At 34.5% G+C, this 22,215-nt stretch overlaps 3 protein-coding genes across 5 annotated transcripts; 1 reads left to right on the forward strand and 2 right to left on the reverse strand.

Annotated features, from left to right (window-relative positions):
* Positions 1-261: 261 nt before the first annotated feature.
* LOC121807310 (chlorophyllide a oxygenase, chloroplastic-like) lies at positions 262-3,218 on the reverse strand. The gene is made up of 9 exons (XM_042207536.1): positions 3,028-3,218; positions 2,684-2,920; positions 2,464-2,568; positions 2,016-2,285; positions 1,799-1,946; positions 1,531-1,715; positions 1,328-1,440; positions 881-1,175; positions 262-785 (listed from the first exon to the last, which is right to left on the reverse strand). The coding sequence occupies exons 1-9, from the start codon at positions 3,106-3,108 to the stop codon at positions 621-623; spliced, it is 1,599 nt and encodes a 532-aa protein (XP_042063470.1). The 5' UTR covers positions 3,109-3,218; the 3' UTR covers positions 262-620.
* Positions 3,219-7,592: 4,374 nt separating this feature from the next.
* Positions 7,593-9,134, reverse strand: LOC121806898. 3 transcript variants are annotated; one of them, XR_006051718.1, is made up of 3 exons: positions 8,926-9,134; positions 8,311-8,475; positions 7,593-8,207 (listed from the first exon to the last, which is right to left on the reverse strand). XR_006051718.1 is itself a non-coding variant. In XM_042207071.1 (3 exons), the coding sequence occupies exons 1-3, from the start codon at positions 9,029-9,031 to the stop codon at positions 7,977-7,979; spliced, it is 453 nt and encodes a 150-aa protein (XP_042063005.1). In that variant the 5' UTR covers positions 9,032-9,134; the 3' UTR covers positions 7,593-7,976. The 3 variants fall into 3 exon arrangements, 2 of the variants coding, with proteins under 2 accessions (XP_042063005.1, XP_042063004.1); XM_042207071.1 differs by having other exon boundaries at positions 8,356-8,475; positions 8,930-9,134; XM_042207070.1 differs by having other exon boundaries at positions 8,930-9,134.
* A 3,065-nt stretch (positions 9,135-12,199) lies between these two features.
* On the forward strand, positions 12,200-14,142 carry LOC121806235 (photosystem II 22 kDa protein, chloroplastic). The gene is made up of 4 exons (XM_042206210.1): positions 12,200-12,436; positions 12,528-12,638; positions 13,450-13,693; positions 13,779-14,142. The coding sequence occupies exons 1-4, from the start codon at positions 12,242-12,244 to the stop codon at positions 14,021-14,023; spliced, it is 795 nt and encodes a 264-aa protein (XP_042062144.1). The 5' UTR covers positions 12,200-12,241; the 3' UTR covers positions 14,024-14,142.
* The last annotated feature ends 8,073 nt before the right edge of the window (positions 14,143-22,215 follow it).

Below are 22,215 nucleotides of genomic sequence, written 5' to 3' on the forward strand. Positions count from 1 at the left end.
AATAATTGTACTCTTACGTTTTCGAATTTGGGAAATAGAAGAGTAAATTGACGAAATACTGAGCTGTTTTTGTCTTGTTTAAATTGTTCATTCAAATTGCCGTGATTAGATTATGAAATTAGGGTTCTGTTAGCTCAATAATTGTACTCTTACGTTTTCGAATTTGGGGAATAGAAGAGTAAATTGACGATATATGGAGTTGTTTTTGTTCTTTCTTTGTTGAAAGGTGCGTTATAGTTCATTCATATTGCCATGATAAGATAAAATAGAATCATCTGTGCATTTCCAACATTTCAAATTACAATTTAGAGAAGAATCATGATATGATACATCTTGTTCTTGTCTACAAAAACAGAAATAGATGAAATTTCCATTGTTACAGCCATAAAAATGATATCTTTGTTGCTTGCTTTTGAGGGCTTGATGTACAGGATAGGGGTGTAGAGCTGTACAATGGTATGAGCTGAGGCTATTTTGGCTGTTAATTGTTTTGAACTACTCCACCTGGCAAAATTTCTTGGATAATCAAAATCAAATAATGCATGCAGCTAAGATTTGATAGCTTGATTTACTAGAGCAGCAAGGAATTGTATCAAAACGGTGGTCAATGTTTTGTGTTATTATTTGCTGAAGGGTTCTTGCTCACAACCTTCCTCAACTGAGTTTCTCCATAGCCTGTATCTTACTCCGAGTTTATCATATGAAACCGGTAGATTCCATATGTTTGCTCCTTTAAGCATCCGTTCTTGTTGGCCGAGTACAAGCCGTAGATCCTCATTTAATACCTGTTTACATAAGATGAGATCAAGATGACCAGTTAAGCCATATGCCCATAGTGTCTGGTTCAAGATTGTTGATTGCAGCTGATAAAGGAACATACCTGTTCAGCGAAATGTCTCCACACGTATTGTATAAAAGGAACATACTTCAATATTGGAGCAAAGTCAAGTGACATTCTGTATAGTAGTCTGGTTTTATTTCTTGACGAAGGTAAGCAGACATGAAGTTGATGTAAATGTGTTGAGCATTCTCTCGTACTCTGTCCTTCTAGTTTACCGGGCTTTGAAATCCCAATGGTGGACAGTACCATACAAGGTGGCCGGAATTCCATATCTATCGGATAAGGATCCCAGTAGCCTTGCAGACCATTTGCAGGTGTCAAGAACTTCACCATGCTGTTATTGGCAGTAAAAGATCAAGAAATCTGTAAGTGCCTTTTCATAATCAGTTGGCATAACTATGTAAGCAAATTGTTGTCATCATTCCTATTATTTGACGAGTAACGGTGTATTCAAGAAAATCAGGTGAAGATGGTGATGAAACGAACCTTGGGACTCTCCAACCCTTTGCAAAGGTGGATGTGTGTGTGAAAGGAGCATGTGCAAGGTCCAACAGGTTGTCCAACAAGAGGCCATGTTCAACTGGAAGTTCCATCACAATCTGCCGTTATCAGGGATATCAGGACAAAGATCTCGTGCAATATTACACGCATCATTTCACTAAAATTTCCAAAATGCAGGTAGGAAGTACCTCAGCATGAATTTGAAATCCTGACGGTGGTAGCAGAGACGGAAGACTTGCAGTTGGAGGATCTTCTCCTGGCCAAATCCATATCATCCCCTCTTGCTCAAAGCATGGTAATGCCTTGATTCTCACATTGAGCAATTTAGTAGATGGCATTTTCTCACATTTCCCATCAGTTGAGTATTCCCATCCTGCCACATTTTGCGAAAAAACTCAATTCTTCGTAACATTTCAGAACCAAATATGATGATATAAAATTCCTGATCAATCTCACCATGATAAGGACACTGGATACGACCCTCGTGAACCGAGCCAAGGTCGAGCGGGCACGCGCGGTGGGCACAAGTATTCCGCACACAACCAGGTTTTCCATCTTTCCCTCGAAATAGAACCCAAGATTCCTCAAAGCAATCCAGTGGGATCTGCAAGAAGAAACCATGCTTAAACTTATGCATCAATCCACATGATATGCAGACTGCGAAGAGACTTACCATAGTGTCATCCTTCAAGTCCGCAGAGAAGGCAATGGGGTACCAGAAATTCTTCAAACGGGGACTGTATGGCTGGACCGGGCCAGAAACATTGAGGCTTCTTCGAGCCTGTCTGTTCTTCATGCTCTCTGCAGATCTGGTCGAAGTACTTGGAGGCGAAACATCATCTTCAGGTACGGTTCTTTCTTGCATTATCTTATCATTAACCAATGTTTCCATGTAAGCTAGCTTGTCTACAGCTCTGGACACTCTTGCTTCTGATATATGTACCTAATGTATGTATACATTCAATATTTTAGAACTTTGCCTAAATCAGTAAATCTTCAACTTCCAAAGTAGTACTCCTATTATCTCTCCTTTTAAGTCACTAAACACCACTTTTCTTAATTTCTGAGTCAAATAAAATGCATCACTTAAGTCGGGACAGATGGAGTAACGTATATGATACCTGATTGTGAGCTTGAGCTAGTCCCTCCTGCAACTCTGCAAGTTCCTTTTTTAGCGTCCCTATCGATTTGAACTCACGAGCAAGAGGATTTAACACTTCCACAACCTACATATTACTACCAAAGTTAAATAACGTCCAAAGACAAAAACACAGAGGAAAACAAGATCTTGTAAATGTGTTATTTCAACATTGTATCTGAAATTGATTAAGAACAATGGACCTTTTCATGTAGGAGCATGATTGCGAGGACATCTTGCCGGGCCTTCCAATCGCAGAATTGTATATCGAACCGAGCCACCTCTAGAGCCTGGTATGCGTCCAAGAACTTGCCATCGGATCGTTGAAGTTTAGACCTCGGATACTCTACTTCAAACAAGGTATTCCAAGGCTTCTTTCTCTCTATCGATCCACCTTCTTCCCCAATTATAGCAAATACCCTGAATCCACCACTGATGCCCTGACCAGACAAATCCAACACTTGTTAAAGAGGAAGAATTTTGCTTGCAATAAAGTGAATAACTAACTTAACTGTAAATGAAATGGAGTTGTGAATGACAAGTGTACCCTTTTGCTGCTAATCTTAGAAGAGCGAGAAAAGGAGATTGGAAGAGCGAGAGCAGCAACGGTGGCAATGGCAGCGGACATCTCAACTGAATTCGGATCCGGGTCGGGTCTGAAGTTGGCAAATAGTTGCCACCGGATCAAGAAGAAGAATGAGGTATGAATATTAACTTTGGTAGTTATTTTACTAGGAAAGAGAGAAATTTTGGAGATTTTAGTGATAAGTTGGCTGGAGAGCGATCTCAACTGGCCTTCCATGGCCAGCCACGTGTGAAGATGTGGGCTCCTTCAGTTGCACACGTGGCGCCTTCATTCTCCACATGATTATGTCTATGCACTATATTTTGGAGTATCTAAATTGAATTTTGTAAGTACTTGATATTTTCTTTGTGGAGATGATGACTAGATTTTTTTTTTCATGGTGCTTTATTTGGTTTCTTCTCTCTCCTCTTTATTGGTTGGTCATATTCTCTGGTGAACTAAGTTGCTTTCCTTATTTATTTTTTTGGATAAATAATTACTCCCTCCGTCTTAGTTTAGGAATGAAATTTAGTTATGACACAAGTTTTAAAAAATTATTGGAGTGTGTAATAATTGAAGTGAGGTAGTGGTTGTTGGAGTGTGTAATAATTGAAGTAAGATAGTGGAAAGTGAGACCCTTTTGACTTTTTGTATATTTAAGATTTTTTGTTTTGTTTTGTTTTATTTTATTTTTATGAAAATAATGACATTTGAATGTAAATTTCATTAACAATGCGGTTAAATTTTATGTTTAAATATTGTAAATTCTAAATGGGACTTTTAAACTGAGACAGACGGAAATGGCAAAACATGACTCTTAAATTGAGACGAAGGGAGTAGTACTTTAGCTCTTGATGATATATGTGGATAATTAAGTTGTACTTTCGCTCTAATTGATAAGTTTAGTGCTACTAATGGAGTTAAGCACTTGATTGCGTGCTTTTCTCGCCGTTGCCCTGAAAACGAGTCCATTTTGAAGGTGTGCTTATGAGTTATGGGTACATTCATTTTAATGTAATAATAATGGATAAATAAACCTCAAACATTTTTATTATCTTTCTTCATTTTAGTTGGCTCTTTTTGTTATTAATTTGTCTTTCAACTTTGATGTGGTACTTGGTAGACTCGAAAATTTGACATCAAAATTAATTGACCTGTGGAGGAGTTTGAACCACGTAAAAGAAAAAAACAAAAAAACAATGAACTTGACATATGACGTATAAAATGTAATTTTTATTTATAATACTACGCCACTGACATAGTAATTGAAGGAGTAATTAATCTAACACCATCCACGTATTAATCCAAAGCACACTCGTGAATAGTTTTTATTGAATTTTCCCACAAACTTAAACGGATCTAATTAAGTTTTTCTGGTTTATTCAACCTTTGGTTTTGTTTAAATTAGTTAATAATTATATTAATAGATTTTTGCCTCTACTTTTATTTTGGTTTAGGGAAGCCCAAGCTATTATTCCTAATTTCCTATCAGACCCAAAAGTTTATTTGGCCCCATTTGAATTTTAGCCAATAGCTTGATCAATTTTGAAAATTAGCCCCGTAAGAGCATTCACATTAGGAATGACTTCCCCACGGACTAGTACTAGGACTTCCCAAAAACACCTTCTGCCGCGTCACTAGAACTTCCCACCCCACTGCCACATCACTAGGACTTCCCACTGCACAATAGTGGACTAGCACTAGGACTTCCCAACAAACAAATTCACATTTAATATACGGAATTAAAATTTCGACACGAATACAGAGAAAATGCAATCATAATTTCATTAAATTTAAAACAATAAAAAGTACAATTAAAAAAAATCAAGAAATTACATTATAAATACCAACGTGCATTCTTCCGCGCCCACAACTCTTCAATTATATCCTGTTGGAGTCGGATATGGGCTTCTTGTTGGCGCATGTCGGCATGGGCTTGGAGCCGCCTGCGTTATCATAAGGTATTCCCATTCATACATTGGCGGTGGTCACGCCGTGGCTTGGCCCGGTAGCATCTTCATTGGTCTAATCAGTCAGTTCTTGACCTTCTTGTTCGACGATCATGTTGTGCATGATAATACATGCGTACTTGATATCAACAATGCAGTCGTCATACCACAAACGAGTTGGACCCTTCACCGCCGCCCATCGAGCCTGGAGCATACCAAATGCCTGCTCCACATACTTGCGCGCTGACTCCTGTCGGCTCGCAAAGTAGACCTTCTTATCTTCGAGCGGACATCTGATTGTCTTCACAAAGACGAACCACCTAGGGTATATCCCATCCGCCCAATAGTAGCTTATATGTTGTTGGTTGCCGTTGGCGACAAAATTGATGGCCAGACCAACGCCCTGGCACTGCTCGTTGAAAAGGGGCGACGACTGGAGGACGTTGACGTCGTTGTTCCCTCCGGCTACCCCAAAATATGCAAGTCAAATCCAAAGCAGGTAGTCAGCTACCGCTTCGAGGATCATCGTGGGATTTTTGCCTTTAAAGTCGGTCGTGTAGTGACCCTTCTAGACGGTAGGGCAGTTCTTCGACTCCCAATGCATGCAATCTATACTGCCCAACATCCCAGGAAACCCATGCACCGCCCCATGCATATCCATCAGTTCCTGGCAGTTTTGGGGGGTAGGCTTGCGCAGGTACCTCTCCCCGAATATTTGAATGACGCCCTAACTAAAATACTTAAGATAGTAGCGGGCAGTCGTCTCGCCGATGTGGAGGTACTCGTCGAACATGTCGGCCGCGCTTCCGTAAGCCAACTGTCTAATTGCAGCAGTGCATTTCTGTATAGGCGAGTGACCGGGTCTGCCACTCGCATCCTCCCTAAATTGAAGTACTTGTACCGAAGCTCTAAAGCGTTCACGATACGCATAAATAGATCCTGGTGCATCCTAAAACGCCGCCGGAAGAAGTTGTCCACAAATCGCGGCTGCTCAGCGAAATAGTCGTCAAACAACCGTTGGTGTGCAGCGACGTGGTCGCGGTGTACTACAACTCGATGTTGGATGGGGCGAGGTACCGCCGGCTGCTGCTGCAAGGCCTCCCTCATCAGGCGATTTATCTCTGCGGAAGTATAGGCTTGTATATGTTCGCGGATTTGCCGCGCTGCTTCACTATCCCAGCCACCACTACCCGCACCACTACCACTGCCACCCGCACCACTACCATCCGCACCACCACTACTACTACCACTACCACTACCACTAGTCATTTCGGGATGTCGAGAACTGTAGAGTGAAAGAAGAGAAACTCGTTAATACAAGTGGTGCGGATTAGGGGTGAGCAAAAAAACTGGAAACCGAATATCTGAACCGAACCAAACTGAAATTTTGAAATTCAGTTCGGTTTTTTCGGTTTTTCGCTTCGGTTCGTTTTAAAAATAAAATTTTTTTGATTTTTCGGTTCGGTTCGGGTGAAGAAAAAAACCGAAAAATCGAAAAACTAAATTATATATATTCTATTAATTTAATATATTATATTATATATAATATATATATATATATATATATTCTTTTAATATATTCTACTATATAATATATATTATATGTATTATTAATTTTATATTATATATAAATATTCTATTAGTATATATAAAATAAAATAAAATACACATATATAAATATATATTTATATTATATTTAATTTTTTTTTTCAGGTTTTTCGGTTTTTTTCGGGTTTTTCGGTTTTTTAAGTTCGGTTTTCGGTTTTTCGGTTTCGGTTTTTCGGGTTCAGTTCGGTTTGGATTTTGAACTAAATTCGGTTTTGGTTCGGTTTTGGCAAAAAACCGAACCGAAACCCGAATGCACACCCCTAGTGCGAATGAAAATGAACCGAAACGAGCCATATATAGAGTTTTTTTAAAAAATAAAATATAAAAAAATGCTCGTCCGTCGTGGTGTTCGTCAGGTGCCCGCAATAGCGGACAAGCCGACGGACGACCGCTCGTCCGTCTGGCTCGTCCGTGAGCGGGACGCCGGGCACAATAGTGGACGAGCGCGACGGACCAACGGCTCACCGGTCGCTCGTCCGCTGACTCGTCCACTATTATGGATGCTCGAAGTTTCTAATGTGACATGGTTAAATCAAAATCGTCAGTTTAACTCAACTCAAAATCTTACTGGCCGTCAACAGTTGCTAACTGTAATCGTTGAATTGTCTAATGATACGATTTTGATCATAACACAAGGTGAGGAGAGTTTGAACCACGTAAAAGAAAAGAAAAACAAAAAACAATGAACTTGACATATAAGTGAAGGAATAATTAATCGCACACCATCCACATATTAATCCTTGAATTTTCCCATATCATAAAAGGATCCAACTAAGTTCCGCTTGTTTATTCAACCTTATTATTTATTTGAATTAGTTAATAATTGTATTGATTGATTTTGTGCCTTTATTTTGTTTTAGAGGCAGCTCAAGCAATTATATCCAATTGGGCCCAAAACGTTATTTAATGGAATGAAAATCAACACCATATCCAACATCATAGTAATAGGTCTAAAGAAGAGCACCAAGTACCACTTGCAATGTACAAGAGGATAAAATACTTGATGTTTTGTAGTACTAAGCTTTTTTCGCACTGAAATTAACACAAGACAGAAGAAGAACATTTTAATTGAAGCACAACTAAGTTGAAGATCAAACATTCCTGGCAAAAAAATACGGATAGTAAGCCACAATTCAAGATGATCAAACAGTCTTGCAAAATACTTGCATACAAAATGTAGTTGTGCTTCTCACTCCCAATCCATTGGGGAGCCAGAAGGTTTAAACCTCCACTCCTCGACCTTATGGGGGGTTCATCGTGACTTCTTGCTATTGATACCATTGCTTGGACTCTTTACAACACCAACATGGTTATAATCACGATCCATTTGCTTCACAGTAAATGTTACATTGGGGACCCGGAAGGTTGTGCTTCTCACTCCCAATCCATTTGGGAGCCGGAAGGTTTAAACCTCCACTCCTTGACCTCATAGATTTCTCCATAACTTGTTGCTACTGATACCATTGTTTGGACAGTCTTTACAACACCAACATGGTTATAATCACGATCGATTTGCTTCACAGTAAATGTTACAACGCTCAACCCATGTAACATGTTCCACACAATGTTCACAAAACTATCCTTCAAATACTGTTCTCCATGACACTGCATCAGTACAAACCAACCAACAAAAACATATTAAAAGTTAAAACACACACACACACACACACACTTGTAAATATGTATATGGACTGGAGTATCTACTAACCATGGTGTCAAGATTAATTTTGGAAACTAAAGTGTCCATCTTTACCCTTAAGGTTTCTCGAAAATTAAGATTAGCCAGCATAACGTCATTGCCAAGCGGTCGCAAAGTACGGTCCAGCAACCCCGATTTCATGATGTAAGAAGGGTAGGAAACAATATCATATCCCTAGCAGAAATTTCAAATTAATTGCGAAAAAACCATATAGTCGGCAATATCATATCCCCAGCAGAAATTTCAAATTAATTGCGAAAAAAAACGAAATAATAGGCAATGTCATATTCCTAGCATGCAGAGATTTCAAATTAATTGCAAAAAAACGATATTAATCGGCAATATCAATATATCATATCCCTAGCAGAATTTTCAAATAAATTGCGAAAAAACAATATAATCGGAAACATCATATACAGAAATTTCAAATTAATTGTGAAAAAACAACATAATCGGCAATATCATATCCCTAGGAGAAATTTCAATTAATTGCGAAAAAACGAAATAATCGGAAATATCAAACCCCTAGCAGAAATTTCAACTTAATTGCGAAAAAACGATATAATCAGCTATTTGGGGGAAAATAAACCCTAATTTCAGAAAAGAGGAGATTGAATTAATTACCTACCCTGCTCTCTCGAATTAGCCGGAAGAAATCCTTGCATTCGGTGTAATGGGTTAGAGACATATAGGATTTACGATAATCGTATGTACCGAGAGATCTCTCCATGCGAAAGTAGGGTTGAAGCAAGCCATATTTGAATTGCGGAGAATCCTCCAGCGGCGGCTACACCGGTGCCCACGGCGGCAGAGTCAGAATTTCAGCAAAAATCAGAATGAATGGAAGATCATCTAAATGGCCCACGGCCCCACTCTTTTATAATCGAGAAATTTCGTTATTTGAGATCAATTACGCTGACCTTTCGAAATTAGGGATTAATTTCGCTAACCTTTCAGAATATGTGATCGAGGCGTGCGTATTTTTCAGAACGAGGGATTTCTTATTTTTAATCTTTTTCTATTCTTTTTTCCTATTATTTATTTCCCATCATTTATAAATGGACTAAACTACCCTTTTCAATTTTTTTACCTAAACTCTAATAAATCATCTACGAGATTCGTTAATCTTTTGAATATTTTCCCTTTTAATCTTTTCCATATACAATGTTATAATAATATTAAAATTTTGATAAATCAATTGTCTTTGTGCGTGAACTATTCTAGTGTCTATTAAATAACAATTTTGTTCATAAAACAATTTATCATCACTACTATTATTTTGGATTGAAGAGACGGCGGGAAGAGAGGGGTGGAGACGAAGAAGGCGAATAGCAGAGCACCCGTCGAGGAGGGTGGAGAAGGGTCTAGAGTAAGGAAAAGAAGCAATAAAGGTGATTCTATTGATTTATTAGAATTTAGATAAAAATATGATAACGTAGTTTAGTCCATTTATTAATAATGGGAAATAAATAATAGGAAAAAAGAATAGAAAAAAGATTAAAAATCATAAATCCCTCCTTCTGAAAAATACGCATTCCTCGATCCCATATTCTGAAAGGTTAGCGAAATTAATCTCTAATTTCGAAAGGTCAGCGTAATTAATCCCAAATAACGAAATTTCTCTTTATAATCATTCCAATTTTATTTTATTTTAAGCCTTTTTAAAGAAAATAGAATTTTTTTTTAGTCCATTTTATAAAAATAGATAGTACTTTCCATTTTAAGTATTTTTTTAAAGTTGTAGTAATTCATTTTTTGTTATCACACTTTTTTTCTTATCTCTCTTATATGTGAAAATTGGATGAAAGAATGATATATTTATAGGTAAAAGTGGGGTATTAAATATAAAGAAAAAAATTCAACCACAAAATATATATTTACATAAATCTATTGAACCACAGAATAATTAATAACTTCATTTTTTTAGATTAGTGGATTTATGATCTTCTGACCATCTTTCTATATCACTTAAAAGTAGGGGTGGCACGGTACGGTATACCGCACCGAAAATGTCATACCGTATACCGTACCGCAAATTACGGTATGAGAAAATGTCATACATATACCTTACCGAATTTTTCGGTATACCGAAAATTCGGTATGTCAATATTTGAAAACCTTTACCTTACCGACATTGCGGTATACCGTACCGTGTTGCGGTATACCGCAAATCATACTTGTTTGATTTATAAATAATAAATATATTAAATATTATAATTTTATAAATAATAAATATATTAAATATATATACCGTAATTGCGGTATAATGCGGTATATGCAAAATTCATACCTTTGTCGTACCTTAATCTAACGGTAAGGTATCATACCGTACCAAAAAATGCGGTATTTTCGGTATGGTAAGTGCGGTATTTCGGTATATTTTGCCAGCCCTACTTAAAAGCAGCTAAATTATGGCATATTGAGCTCCATACAAAAATTTGAACTCAAGAGAAAAAAAAATACTAATTGTCAATTGAAACACATTTATCCAAGGAAAAAAGTTTCATTACAATTCAGCACTTAGGTCATGCACTTGATTAATTGTTTCTGATATACAGATCAGAGATATAATAGAAATTGGTAGTAATAAATGATTTTACAACTCTTGCATAACTCGCATTTTTTCCCCACGAGTTTTTCAACAGGTAATAATAATATAGTCCCAGTCCCAGCTCATCATCATAGCAATATCCAACTACCAAGACAGCGTGACTAATACTCGGCATACCAGATTGTGTTCGCCTTGTCACATTCATAATTTCATCTTCAGTTGGTCCTGTATATATTCTCTACAAAATTAAATTAGTAGAATATATTAATAACATCATAAATTTATAAATTAAAAACACTAACTTAGCACTCACCGATCTAGGCCCACGCACAACCGTGACCATTAGTGGCGTTTGAAGAAGTTTTCCTTCAACATTGTTGGGCTCTATTGTTCGACTACATTTTTAAAAAAATTAAAATTTAGCAACTAAATACTTGAAAATATGAATTAATAGATAATTTACTTACAAATGCGAAGTTTCTATCTCTGTCGCTAATCCAATTCTTGTGAGATAGTCTTTTATCGAATCCAAAGTAATAGGGTCTCGAGGTTTAGTAGTATTATCGTTTGGTTGTTGAATAAAATCTAGTAGTTCTTGTTCCGAACATTTTTCAGCCCGCCCATATTTCTTCTTGGATAAGAAATAAATAATGTCAGCATGACGACTCCCACTCGCGCGCCGGCGAGTGGGCGTCACGCCTAGCGCCAGCGCTCGCCACGTGGCGCTGACGCGTGGCGAGACGTCTCGCCAACCCACCCTCCGGGCCGAGACGCCCGCCGAGACGAGACCGAGATGGATGGCTGCATCACTGTCTCGATGTCGTCTCGTCTCTACGAAACGAGATAGAGACAGCATCGAGACGCGATGCGGATGGCCTTATAAGCAGGAATCGAGATAATATATTAATATTAATAGTTAATTGCTAGTACTATAAAGTCATAAAATTTGATAAAATTCTAGTACTAATATGTAATTGCCACTTTTATATTTGAACAAGAAATCACAACGTTTGAAAGAAAAAAATCTATTGTACCATATTAGTTTATTTTTTTGAACAAATTCGATGTTAAATTTGTACATAAATGTAAAATTTTGATGATGTTGATGAAAGCAACATAAATGTGATTTGGTACATGTAAAATTTATTTCAAATCCAGTTTTTAGATCATAAAAAAAATTTCATTTCTATCACTTGAACAATTGAACTAGAGAATATACTTGATAGTTAATGAAGGTCTCGTGGATACCTTCAATACCATCACTCTTCCTCATATCCTATCCACATCACTCCCAATTTGTGTGACTCACAAACCCTCACTAGATTTTGTGCAATAAATAAAGCAAACAAACCTTAACCATTCACACACATTACTAGAATTACTACAACCATGGCTCAAACAATGCTGCTCACTGCAAACCCTTTGTTGAAAGGTGATCAGCCATCGCTCATCCAAAGGCTTAAACCTCAATCCTTCTCTAAGCTTTTGCTCTCTCCGAGAATTGCTAATTCACCTCTTTCTTCCTCTTCTACAACTGTTGCTCTCTTCAAATCCAAAGCCCAAGCCACTCCTCCTGCTAAGAAGGTTTAATTAAATGTCTCAACTTTTTTATTTTTTTGGTTGAATATAACTTCAATCTCAAAGGGTTTTTGTTTTTTTTTTTGGGTTTTGGCAGGTGGTGGTGAAGCCGAAGACTGAAGATGGGATTTTTGGAACATCTGGTGGAATTGGTTTTACTAAGCAAAATGAGCTTTTCGTTGGCCGTGTTGCTATGATCGGATTCGCGGTAAGTTAACCGACCCGTTTCTTTTCATTTTAGAAATTACTAGTGTTTAGTAAGTTAAGTATAGAAAGAATAGAGTATATTTGTTTTTGCGAATAAATTATGTTATTAACTTGGAGGTTTACTGATTAACTTGGAAATGAATTGGTTTTAATTTGTTTGTGTTATGATAATTACTATGACTCCAATTTAAGTACTCCATTCGTTTTTTAAAAATATGCATTTTTAGAACGACACGAGTTTTAATATGAAATTGATAAAGTAATAAAACATTAGAAAGAAAAAGTATTAGCGAAAAATAAGTCAACCCTCATAGAGAGAAAGAACTTTCCTAAAATGGAGTGATTCAATTTTTAGGAAATGACCTAAAAAGGAGAGTTTATATTTTTAGGAAACAAATGGAGTATCGTGTTTATTGGATAAATGAAGTGACGATTTATTATCAAGTATAGAAATTCGTATATACAGTCGGCTCGAGAATTTTTCTGATTGGCCTCCCCATATATTGTTGAGTCAATTAAGATTTTAATTTAAAATACTTGGATTAATCATTTTCTATTTCAAGAGCCCATATATAGTACTAGTTGTGTCGATCATTTTTCTATTACGGTGGCCCATATATATATAATATTGGGCCAATTCAAGTATCAACTTGACCCGTTCCAAAATCATGATAGAAGTTTATAAATTTTTATCTTAAAACTAATCAGTGATAAGTGAAGTAACTCATCAAACTTATAATAAGTATTACCCATGAATCCATTTATTTCACTTGACTGTCCAATTTTTCATTGTCTAATTCATATGATTGCAGGCTTCCCTATTGGGTGAGGCAATAACTGGGAAAGGAATCCTTCAACAACTAAACTTGGAAACTGGGATTCCAATCTATGAGGCAGAGCCTCTTCTTCTTTTCTTCATTCTTTTCACCCTTCTGGGAGCCATCGGTGCCTTGGGAGACCGTGGCCGGTTCGTCGACGATGCCCCATCCACCGGTCTCGACAAGGCAGTTATAGCTCCCGGAAAGGGCTTCAGGTCCGCCCTTGGCCTCGGAGACGGTAATCTCCCAACTTCCCCCCATTTTCTCAATCCCAACACCCGTAAAAATTCGGTATTTTTAATTTTTTTTTAATATGTGAACAGGTCCTTTATTTGGATTCACAAAGGCAAATGAATTGTTTGTTGGAAGATTGGCTCAACTTGGAATTGCTTTCTCTTTAATTGGAGAAATTATAACTGGAAAGGGAGCACTTGCCCAGTTGAACATTGAGACCGGAGTCCCGATTGGTGAACTCGAACCACTTTTGTTGTTCAACATCGTCTTCTTCTTCGTTGCTGCAATTAACCCGGGGACGGGAAAATTCGTTACCGACGAAGAAGAAGATTAAATATATTTCTACATATTCTTAACTTTTCTTTAAGTTTGTGTGTAACGTTTTATTAGTGAGCAGTAGAACGCATTTTAATCGGTCATTTTCATGTTATATATTCGTCGACTTAAAAGTAACTTCATCGACACATGCGTTGCTTACTTGGTAATCCGTTTCATCTCCAACCAATGGATCAAGGGTTCAGGTCATTATGACAATCTGAGTTATCAGCAATTGCTATTGATTTTCTTTACTTGAAAATGAAAATATTTTGTAAGTTTAATTTATAGCTAGACCACTAATTAATTAAATCAAGGGTTCCATTCCTATATGTCTTTATTCAGGAACTGTTACTCTCACACAGACGAAGAGTATATACAGCTATGCATAACATAACAAAACAAATCCCCCATATTTCTACATATAAAATAAATTATAACTATTTTTATTACTATATTTTTAAATAGGGAACTATAGTTTCAAAATCGAAGCTTGGGCTAAATTATCCTAGAAATATTTCACTAAAAATTCTATTTGGGCCATAACGCCATCAAATCATTTAGGCCCAATAAACGTGAGTGTTGCCTCTACACAAAATGGATGGGATAATTCGAACGATAATTGACTTCCGACACTTAAAAAAATTCTTGATTTTAATATTTAACTTCACAATCTAAAATTTTTTTTTAAAAACCCGAATAATTTGGTAAATTCATTATTTTTTAATAAATTAAATATTTTTTGGTATTCGTCGCAAATTATAGTTAGAATCTCTGAGTTTCTACTTCCTTCTTTGTCTGACAATAATGTTGGCGCCTATGTGACTTTATCTGACTATATTTTTCCGTCTCTCTCTCATCACTTTTATCCCCTACCGCAAACGCCTCATCTGCTTCAGGTGATGCCCTGCGGTTTATATTAGTGGTGAAGCCAAAAAATTTCTTCCTAGGCCCTCATCGGCAAATCATGGCTTCGTCACTACCTATAACCATATCACTACATCTAAAAGAAAATTTATAATTATTAAAAAACAATGAACAAAGAAAAAAGCAAGAAGAAAAAGGGTATGGCGCACTATTGTATCACATGAGATATTACCGCAAGCAAGAGCTAGAGAAAGGACTAAGCAATAGCATTGTGCATAAAAAGATTTACAAATATTGGTCTTCAATTCTCCAAATCTTAAAATAAAAGTCATTCCTGGAAATGGAGCCCACAAAAATTTGGGAAATTTTGATCTTTATAATTTGATTGATTATGTTTTGATCTTGTCTAGGTATACTTTCACAAAATTTCACTGCAACAAAAATGACTAATAACCACACATTGTAGTGACACCATGGAAAAGTCCCAAAATTTACATCTTTATCGCGAAAATTTTAACTACCAACACATGTGTCTATTTTTTTTTAGTGACTCAATTTTTGTAAAACCAACACATTTATCTATAATTTTTTGCGACACATAAAACTATTGATTTTTTTTTTTTACATTTTGAGGCTTTTTTAGTGACTCAAGATTTATATTTCCAAACAAGGGGAAAATTTTGAAGCCACAATTTTATGTGTCTTTCTCAAGGAAAAGGGAAGTGGGCTCAATCGAAGAATTTTCCCACCAAGACATAAAGAGCAAATTGATATATGAGAATAAAACTTTGGGCATGCTCCAAATATAGACATGATTGGAACCACTAGACAATAATTTTTCTAGTTTTATCACATGTGATTCTTTTGAGGTTTTAATTTTTCCCCAACTTGATCACATGTGAAAGCTTTGTAGCATAGTAAAATTCTAAAGAGAAAAGGGAAAGATCAAAGATTGGTTATTAAGTCAATAAGAAGATACTCTCATATTTTGGTGATATCATCTCATAACAATTGGTTGATAACTTGATATTATATGGGCGAACGCAAAATATTTGTTTTTGTATGGGAAATATATTCTGAAATTTGAGTTATGAATTTTGTGAAAATAATTATAACGTGTTTTCTAGTGATGATATGGGCTTTAATTACACAACCGATTACACAAAAACACAGAGAGCTTTAGCACCATTAGTCGCTAAAATTAATATTTCTCTCTAAATTATTTTTTTGTGTCCGCCCTTGTATATATGTGGCTATCATCTTAATAGAATAAAGATGAAACACCACATTTGTATAGAGAATCCTATCATCCATATTTGAGTCAAGGTTTTAACTAAAAATCCATATAAAAAGTGCATCATAGTCAATATTCCAAATTAATTATGGGAGCAAAGGACATGCTTCACTTTAGTTTGAAGATCACACAAAAGATTTGCTGAGATAAACAAATTATATCTTCCCCGATTGCATGCATTGATTTTATTGGCTATGCTAAATGTTGAGTCAATTGCTTTTTGAAAGAAAATATTATCCGTGACATTTCAAGTAACAAAGATCTTTGTGCTTGAAAATGATGGATTTTAAGATACATTTAATTTCTTGCATGTTTTGTCTATAAATAGTGTAGCTAAGATATGTTTCTTGCATGTTTTGCAATAAATAGTAGCTTCTCCAATATATTACTCCATTTTTAGGTGATTTTACACAGCAATTCACACAAAATGTCGATGATGTTATATGAATAAGAAAAGAAAATTTTCAATGCAGTAACTAGTAAGGGCTTAATCCCCTTGTTAAGACCATATGTGCCCCGTGTTCATTTGTTTGTCTTTCATTATATCTTATTTTGTTATTTTGGAACGTTCATCATTACATATGTCTGAATTCAAGTTTATAACATTTGGTTAGTATATTTAATTATTAACTAATATTTAAAAATAGAACTTGCATTAATTGCAATAACTTTTCCGTATGTATTCTTTTGCATATCTTAAAACTCGTGCCATCAAAACATAAGACTCTATAATGGCGGAAAGAAGGGTAGATATGTATTCATGGTCAATGAAGGTAGCTTGTTTGCAACTTCACTCTATTAATTTTTCAATATTATAATAAAAACGTGCATCGCATATAAATCCATAATTGGTTCTAATGTAATAAATAATTACTTAGATAACATAAATTCTTGAGTTTTTTTTTTAAATATAGCATGTGAAGTATTTCTTCCCAAGATCTTCATCTAAAAATATGTATATGTGGTCAAACAATGTCTCATGACACTTATTCATTCACACAATGATACTATTGAACCATAGGATAAATGTGATACACTATTTAGAAGTAGGATAAGTGTAAGCTTTCATAGTTTAAGCATAATGAACACGCTACAATTCTAGGCGTGCAACGATCGATGAAATGAAAGATAAATAATTTTAGTTAAATTCAAATTCTTTTTAGAATATTAGTTAATTGATTTAGACTTGGAATGTAGTACGAACAAATACTAGTATTCATAAGTAGTACTATTATGCATCAAGATTTCACAAAGAAAGAAGAAAAACAAACTGGTTCACCGTTCAAGATTCTATGCTAATGGAAATTATATATATGTACACCAAAAATGAAATGTTGATCGAGTAAAGAGTTCGAATTCATGCAAATTAGGCAAAAGTACTAAAAAATGATAACTAAAATAAATGTGAATTTATATCTAGATATTAAATATTGATATGGCTTTCAAATTTTTATAGGTAAAATTATCTTGAGAAAAATTGTCATTTTTATCATAACTTTTGGATTAACTTCTGATCAATTCATAATTTTTAAATTCTACGAATTAAATTATAATTGTATTATAATCAATAATTGTTTTACGAGACTAATTTTCGGTAAAATAAGCGCTTCATAATCACCCATAAATTAGTCTCATAGATTGCAAATTACAACAAAGTTATGATCACTACAAAAAACTTACTGTTTGTTTTAAGAACACAAAAATCAAGATGCAATTAACACAGTTTAGGATGCAAAAGAAACTTTTCATAAATTAATCATAAATAAACTTAATCTTTACTTTTTTTTATGATGCTTTCATTTGTGTCCTCTAATTTTAGTTGAGATACCAACAATAAATACGTTTTTTAAAGCGCTGGTGCTATATTTAGAAATATAAATTGACATCCTTAATTTATATTAAAAAATGTTATTGATGAATTTTTCTATTGGAATGGATTTTAATTTATAGACCTCCTGTTGGCGGAATATTGAAGAGAGAAATGTAATTGAATATATTTATAAAATGATATTTAAAAAAAATGTACTCCACTAGCATCTTCGTTTTGGAAAAGGGATGAAATTGTAGTTTAAATCAGTGCCGGAGAAATGTCGGAGCGTGTGAAAATAGCAGCAGCCCATGTGTCGGCTTCATGATGGTACCACGTGGCAGAGAGCAAAAGTAGGTGTCCCAAATTGTAATTTTCCTAAAGTCTGAAGAAATAAAACTTTAGATAATTGCAGCCCTACCCCTCTAACTCCTGGGCCCCACAGCAGATTCCACTAAATTCCAGATTTCACTTCAAAAAGCCGGGGACCACTAAAGATTTGTTTATTTTCAATTTGGCCCCACACAGATTTACAAAATATTTGCTGGTGGGTCCCTGCACATGTACCTTTTCTCTATTTCTAAAACCCCCAAATCCTATCCACCCCTCTCTATCCACGCTCTGTCTCACTATTTCCAAATAGTCTAATTATTATTTTTTGTCCTAATTTATAGGACTATAATAAACTCGAATGTTAATTTACATGTCAAACTTTAGATATATATGTAAATTATAAAATTAGTGATTTATTCTTATTTTGCACCAATTAAGATTTTGACATTTACATAGATAATTTAATTACGTGATATTATTAGATGTCAACCGAAATATTGTAGGTATTAAAATTTGAAATCATGTCCACACCAAAATACATCTGATACATTTTAAAAGGTGCTCTCATTTTTAAAGTTCCATAAAAAATTTAGAGACACAAATAAAAGCGTGCCTAAGTAAAAATTTAAGTTGACAAAGTTTTTCTCATATAACCGTTGTTTTTCTTTGCATCCTAAATTTAGTTATTTACTTATTTTTCAAAATTTTCTTAACGTAATTAATTGTAATTTCAATTTTGTGCCCTTAAGATAAGTTTGTTGTAGTGATCGTATTATAATGTCATTTGTTGAGTTATGATTTATATTATAAAAGAATGAAATGAGAAATTAGATGGAAGTGATCAGTATAATAAATGAAACTACTTAATTAGTTTATTGCATACAATGTAATGTTGTTTTTATTTGAAAAATGGCAACAATGTCAACATTAGAATTTTTATTGATTACATGAACAGAACAAAACTATAGTTGTTAATTTAGAGGTAGTAATTCAATATGCAAATAACCCTTTTAAATACTCGAGAATTTTGTTCGGATAACTTTTCCTGATGCTTGGTTTTGAACAGCTCGATGAAACTTTTCAGTATAAGATTGGTTGATGGATAAAGTTACTATTAGATTTCTTTTAATAATCTTAAATATTCATGGAACTATTGATTTGACATGGGATCCGCCGCTATCAATGTTTGGTTTATCTAGTTATATATTCATAATTTTGTGAGAAATTAGTTATGTGAAAAGAATGGTTAAATATTTTAAAGATCGTGATCTAAAACCCAAACACAAAACTTTGCAATTTTTCATTTTTAAAAAATGCCTCACACACAATAAAGGATATGAATGAGTGTGCATTCATTAATGAGATTAGGAGATTCTTAGTGTACACTCATTAATGATCCCAAGATTGCCCATAAAATGGTTGAGTTTTATTCATTCATGTGTTGTGAAATAATTACCCATGTTCTCCTAATTATTTCTCACCCTAGAGCTACAATTTGCCCCACGCTCCATCTATTTCATGGGAAATATTCATTTCATGGACCCTCATCTAATTACTCTTTTATTACAAATTCATAGAATAGGGTACGTTTGAACAATTTTATAAATATGGGTAAACACACATCATTTATGCAGATATAACTTTTTGTAGAGGATGTCGGTTAGTTTTTCAATTCCTTTTGGATATGATCATCAAATAGGTAGCATGTGTAATAAAATATTAGGATATTGTATTATTGTTATTTATAATGAACAACATGATATTGAAAGTTGATTAGAAGGCCATGATAAATGGAAGTAAATGTTCAATATAGATATAAATGTGATAAGTGTCCGCAAATATTAGGTTTGGGTCGACAGCGTCCAATTTAGGATTTTGATTTATTTTTGGTTTTCATGATTCTATTTTTTCTTGCAATTTGTGTTTTACATTTTTCTACTAGAACAGTTTGTGTTGTATTGTTTGGTATGCGAGTGTCACTTGCATTTGTTGTCCGGTCCTTACTTTGCTTCGATGTTGTTGTTTGTTAGTTGGTTTATGTCAATAGTTAGCTTTTTCTATCATTCATTTAATATTTTTTGTTGTATTAATTTAAGTGTATTTTATATTGTGGTAAGTAATTATAAAATGTATATACTATACTATTTATCTTTTAGATCAATTTGATAAGGTAGATAATTCATTGTTAGAGTTACGCATGACTATTACATACTATCAAAATAGTACTAGTAACATATATTTTCATAAGCAAAAGTTCTACGGAGCACTTCATAATAATTGGGTAAAGAGTTAGAGCATCCACATTCGTACTCTTGCCAACGAGCACAGATGTGGGCCCGGATTCACTTTTACTCCCTGCTCTTAGGCAAGATCACAACACTCACATCCGTGCTCTTCCTCAAAGACGAGCTCAAGGGTCCCACCATTCTATTATTCAATTTAAATAAAAACATTTCCACAATATTAAAATACATTAAAAATAACCAGAATAATATTACAAATTATAAAAAAAATTAAAATTACATAATTAAAATCCTAAAAATTAATTACATAATTAAAATCCTAAAAATTAAAAATTACATAATTAAAATCCTAAAAATTAAAAAACCCACTACTCGTGGGCCGTGGCCGAATTTCGCCCAAATGTGTTTGATTAGGTCTTCTTGTAGCTCAATAAAAAAAAATGGATGATGAATGTGTATATTTATACATGATTTTGGGAATAAAAAATCAAAAAAATCAAAAAAATACCAAAAAAAACTGTAATAAAACGTCCATATTTTTGGGAATCTGAAAAAAAAATTTAAATTTTTTTGTATTATTTTCGATTTTTTTAAAAAAATTGAATTTCCAACGGATAAATCCGTTGGCCAATCAGAACGCGCCACGTCAGTTGCTCGCTGGCACGTGCGTGCTCGATGCATCGAGCAGCTCCGTGCCAGCGGCGGACAGCGGGTGCCATGCCGCCGACACGGACGGACGGACGTCAATTCCTCACCGCTGCGGATGCTCTTATAAATACAAGAGTGTAGCCCACAAGTGGTTCAACCCATGAGCTTAAACAGTCAAAAAAGTTTCAATTTTTCTACTTTTGGTGGTCCAATATAAATAATATTCCCACGAGAAATTGACACCAAGCTGATTATTTTTTAAAGAGTGACATGAATTATTAGTTTTTCCATTTAATTTATTAGGTGACAAAATCGTGGTAGAGTAATGTGGGGCTATAATTGGTTGTTGGCAAAATCTACTCATTATTGATGCAGTTAGATAATTAATTGATTGAATAGTTAATCAATTAAAAATATGAAAAGTGTGAAAAAAGGTCAAGAGGTGTACATTGTTTTTTTTTGGAGAGATATATGTAGTGTAACATCCAAGCAATTAACTTAATTAGGTAGTCAATCACTTTAAAAAGGTCATGGGATTGGGATCTCGCCCAAATCAAATCTTGATTCTATTTTTAAGACACAATATCTCTCTTGATTTTTTTAAGAATCAATCCTAAGATCTTTTTAAGGCTTTGCAATTTGTCTCATTTCCTTTTATCACACTTTTATACCAAGTCGTGTGTGTGTAAATATTCGATGATGTCGTGTCATATGCGTGATGAGTTTCTAGTGGTATTTCAAATTCTTTTGAAAGCTAAAATTCAAACTAATTTAAATCATGCATGATTTATATATATACATAGTAGAGTATTATATTTGTGCCAGGTAAAATGTCTGATATGGGATTTTAGGAGAGGTAACCAATGATTTTAGATATTGGTTATTGTGTATTAGTGTATGCATATCAAATCTTGATGATCTTTTGTATATTAAATGTCAATGCTTTGATTTTATGCAATTTGTAAATTTGAGTTGTTTTGGTAAAAAATTGTTAAAATGTTAAAAATTATTGTCAAATT

The sequence above is a fragment of the Salvia splendens genome, chromosome 6 (assembly GCF_004379255.2).
Source record: "Salvia splendens isolate huo1 chromosome 6, SspV2, whole genome shotgun sequence".
In the NCBI taxonomy this organism is placed as follows: domain Eukaryota; kingdom Viridiplantae; phylum Streptophyta; class Magnoliopsida; order Lamiales; family Lamiaceae; genus Salvia; species Salvia splendens.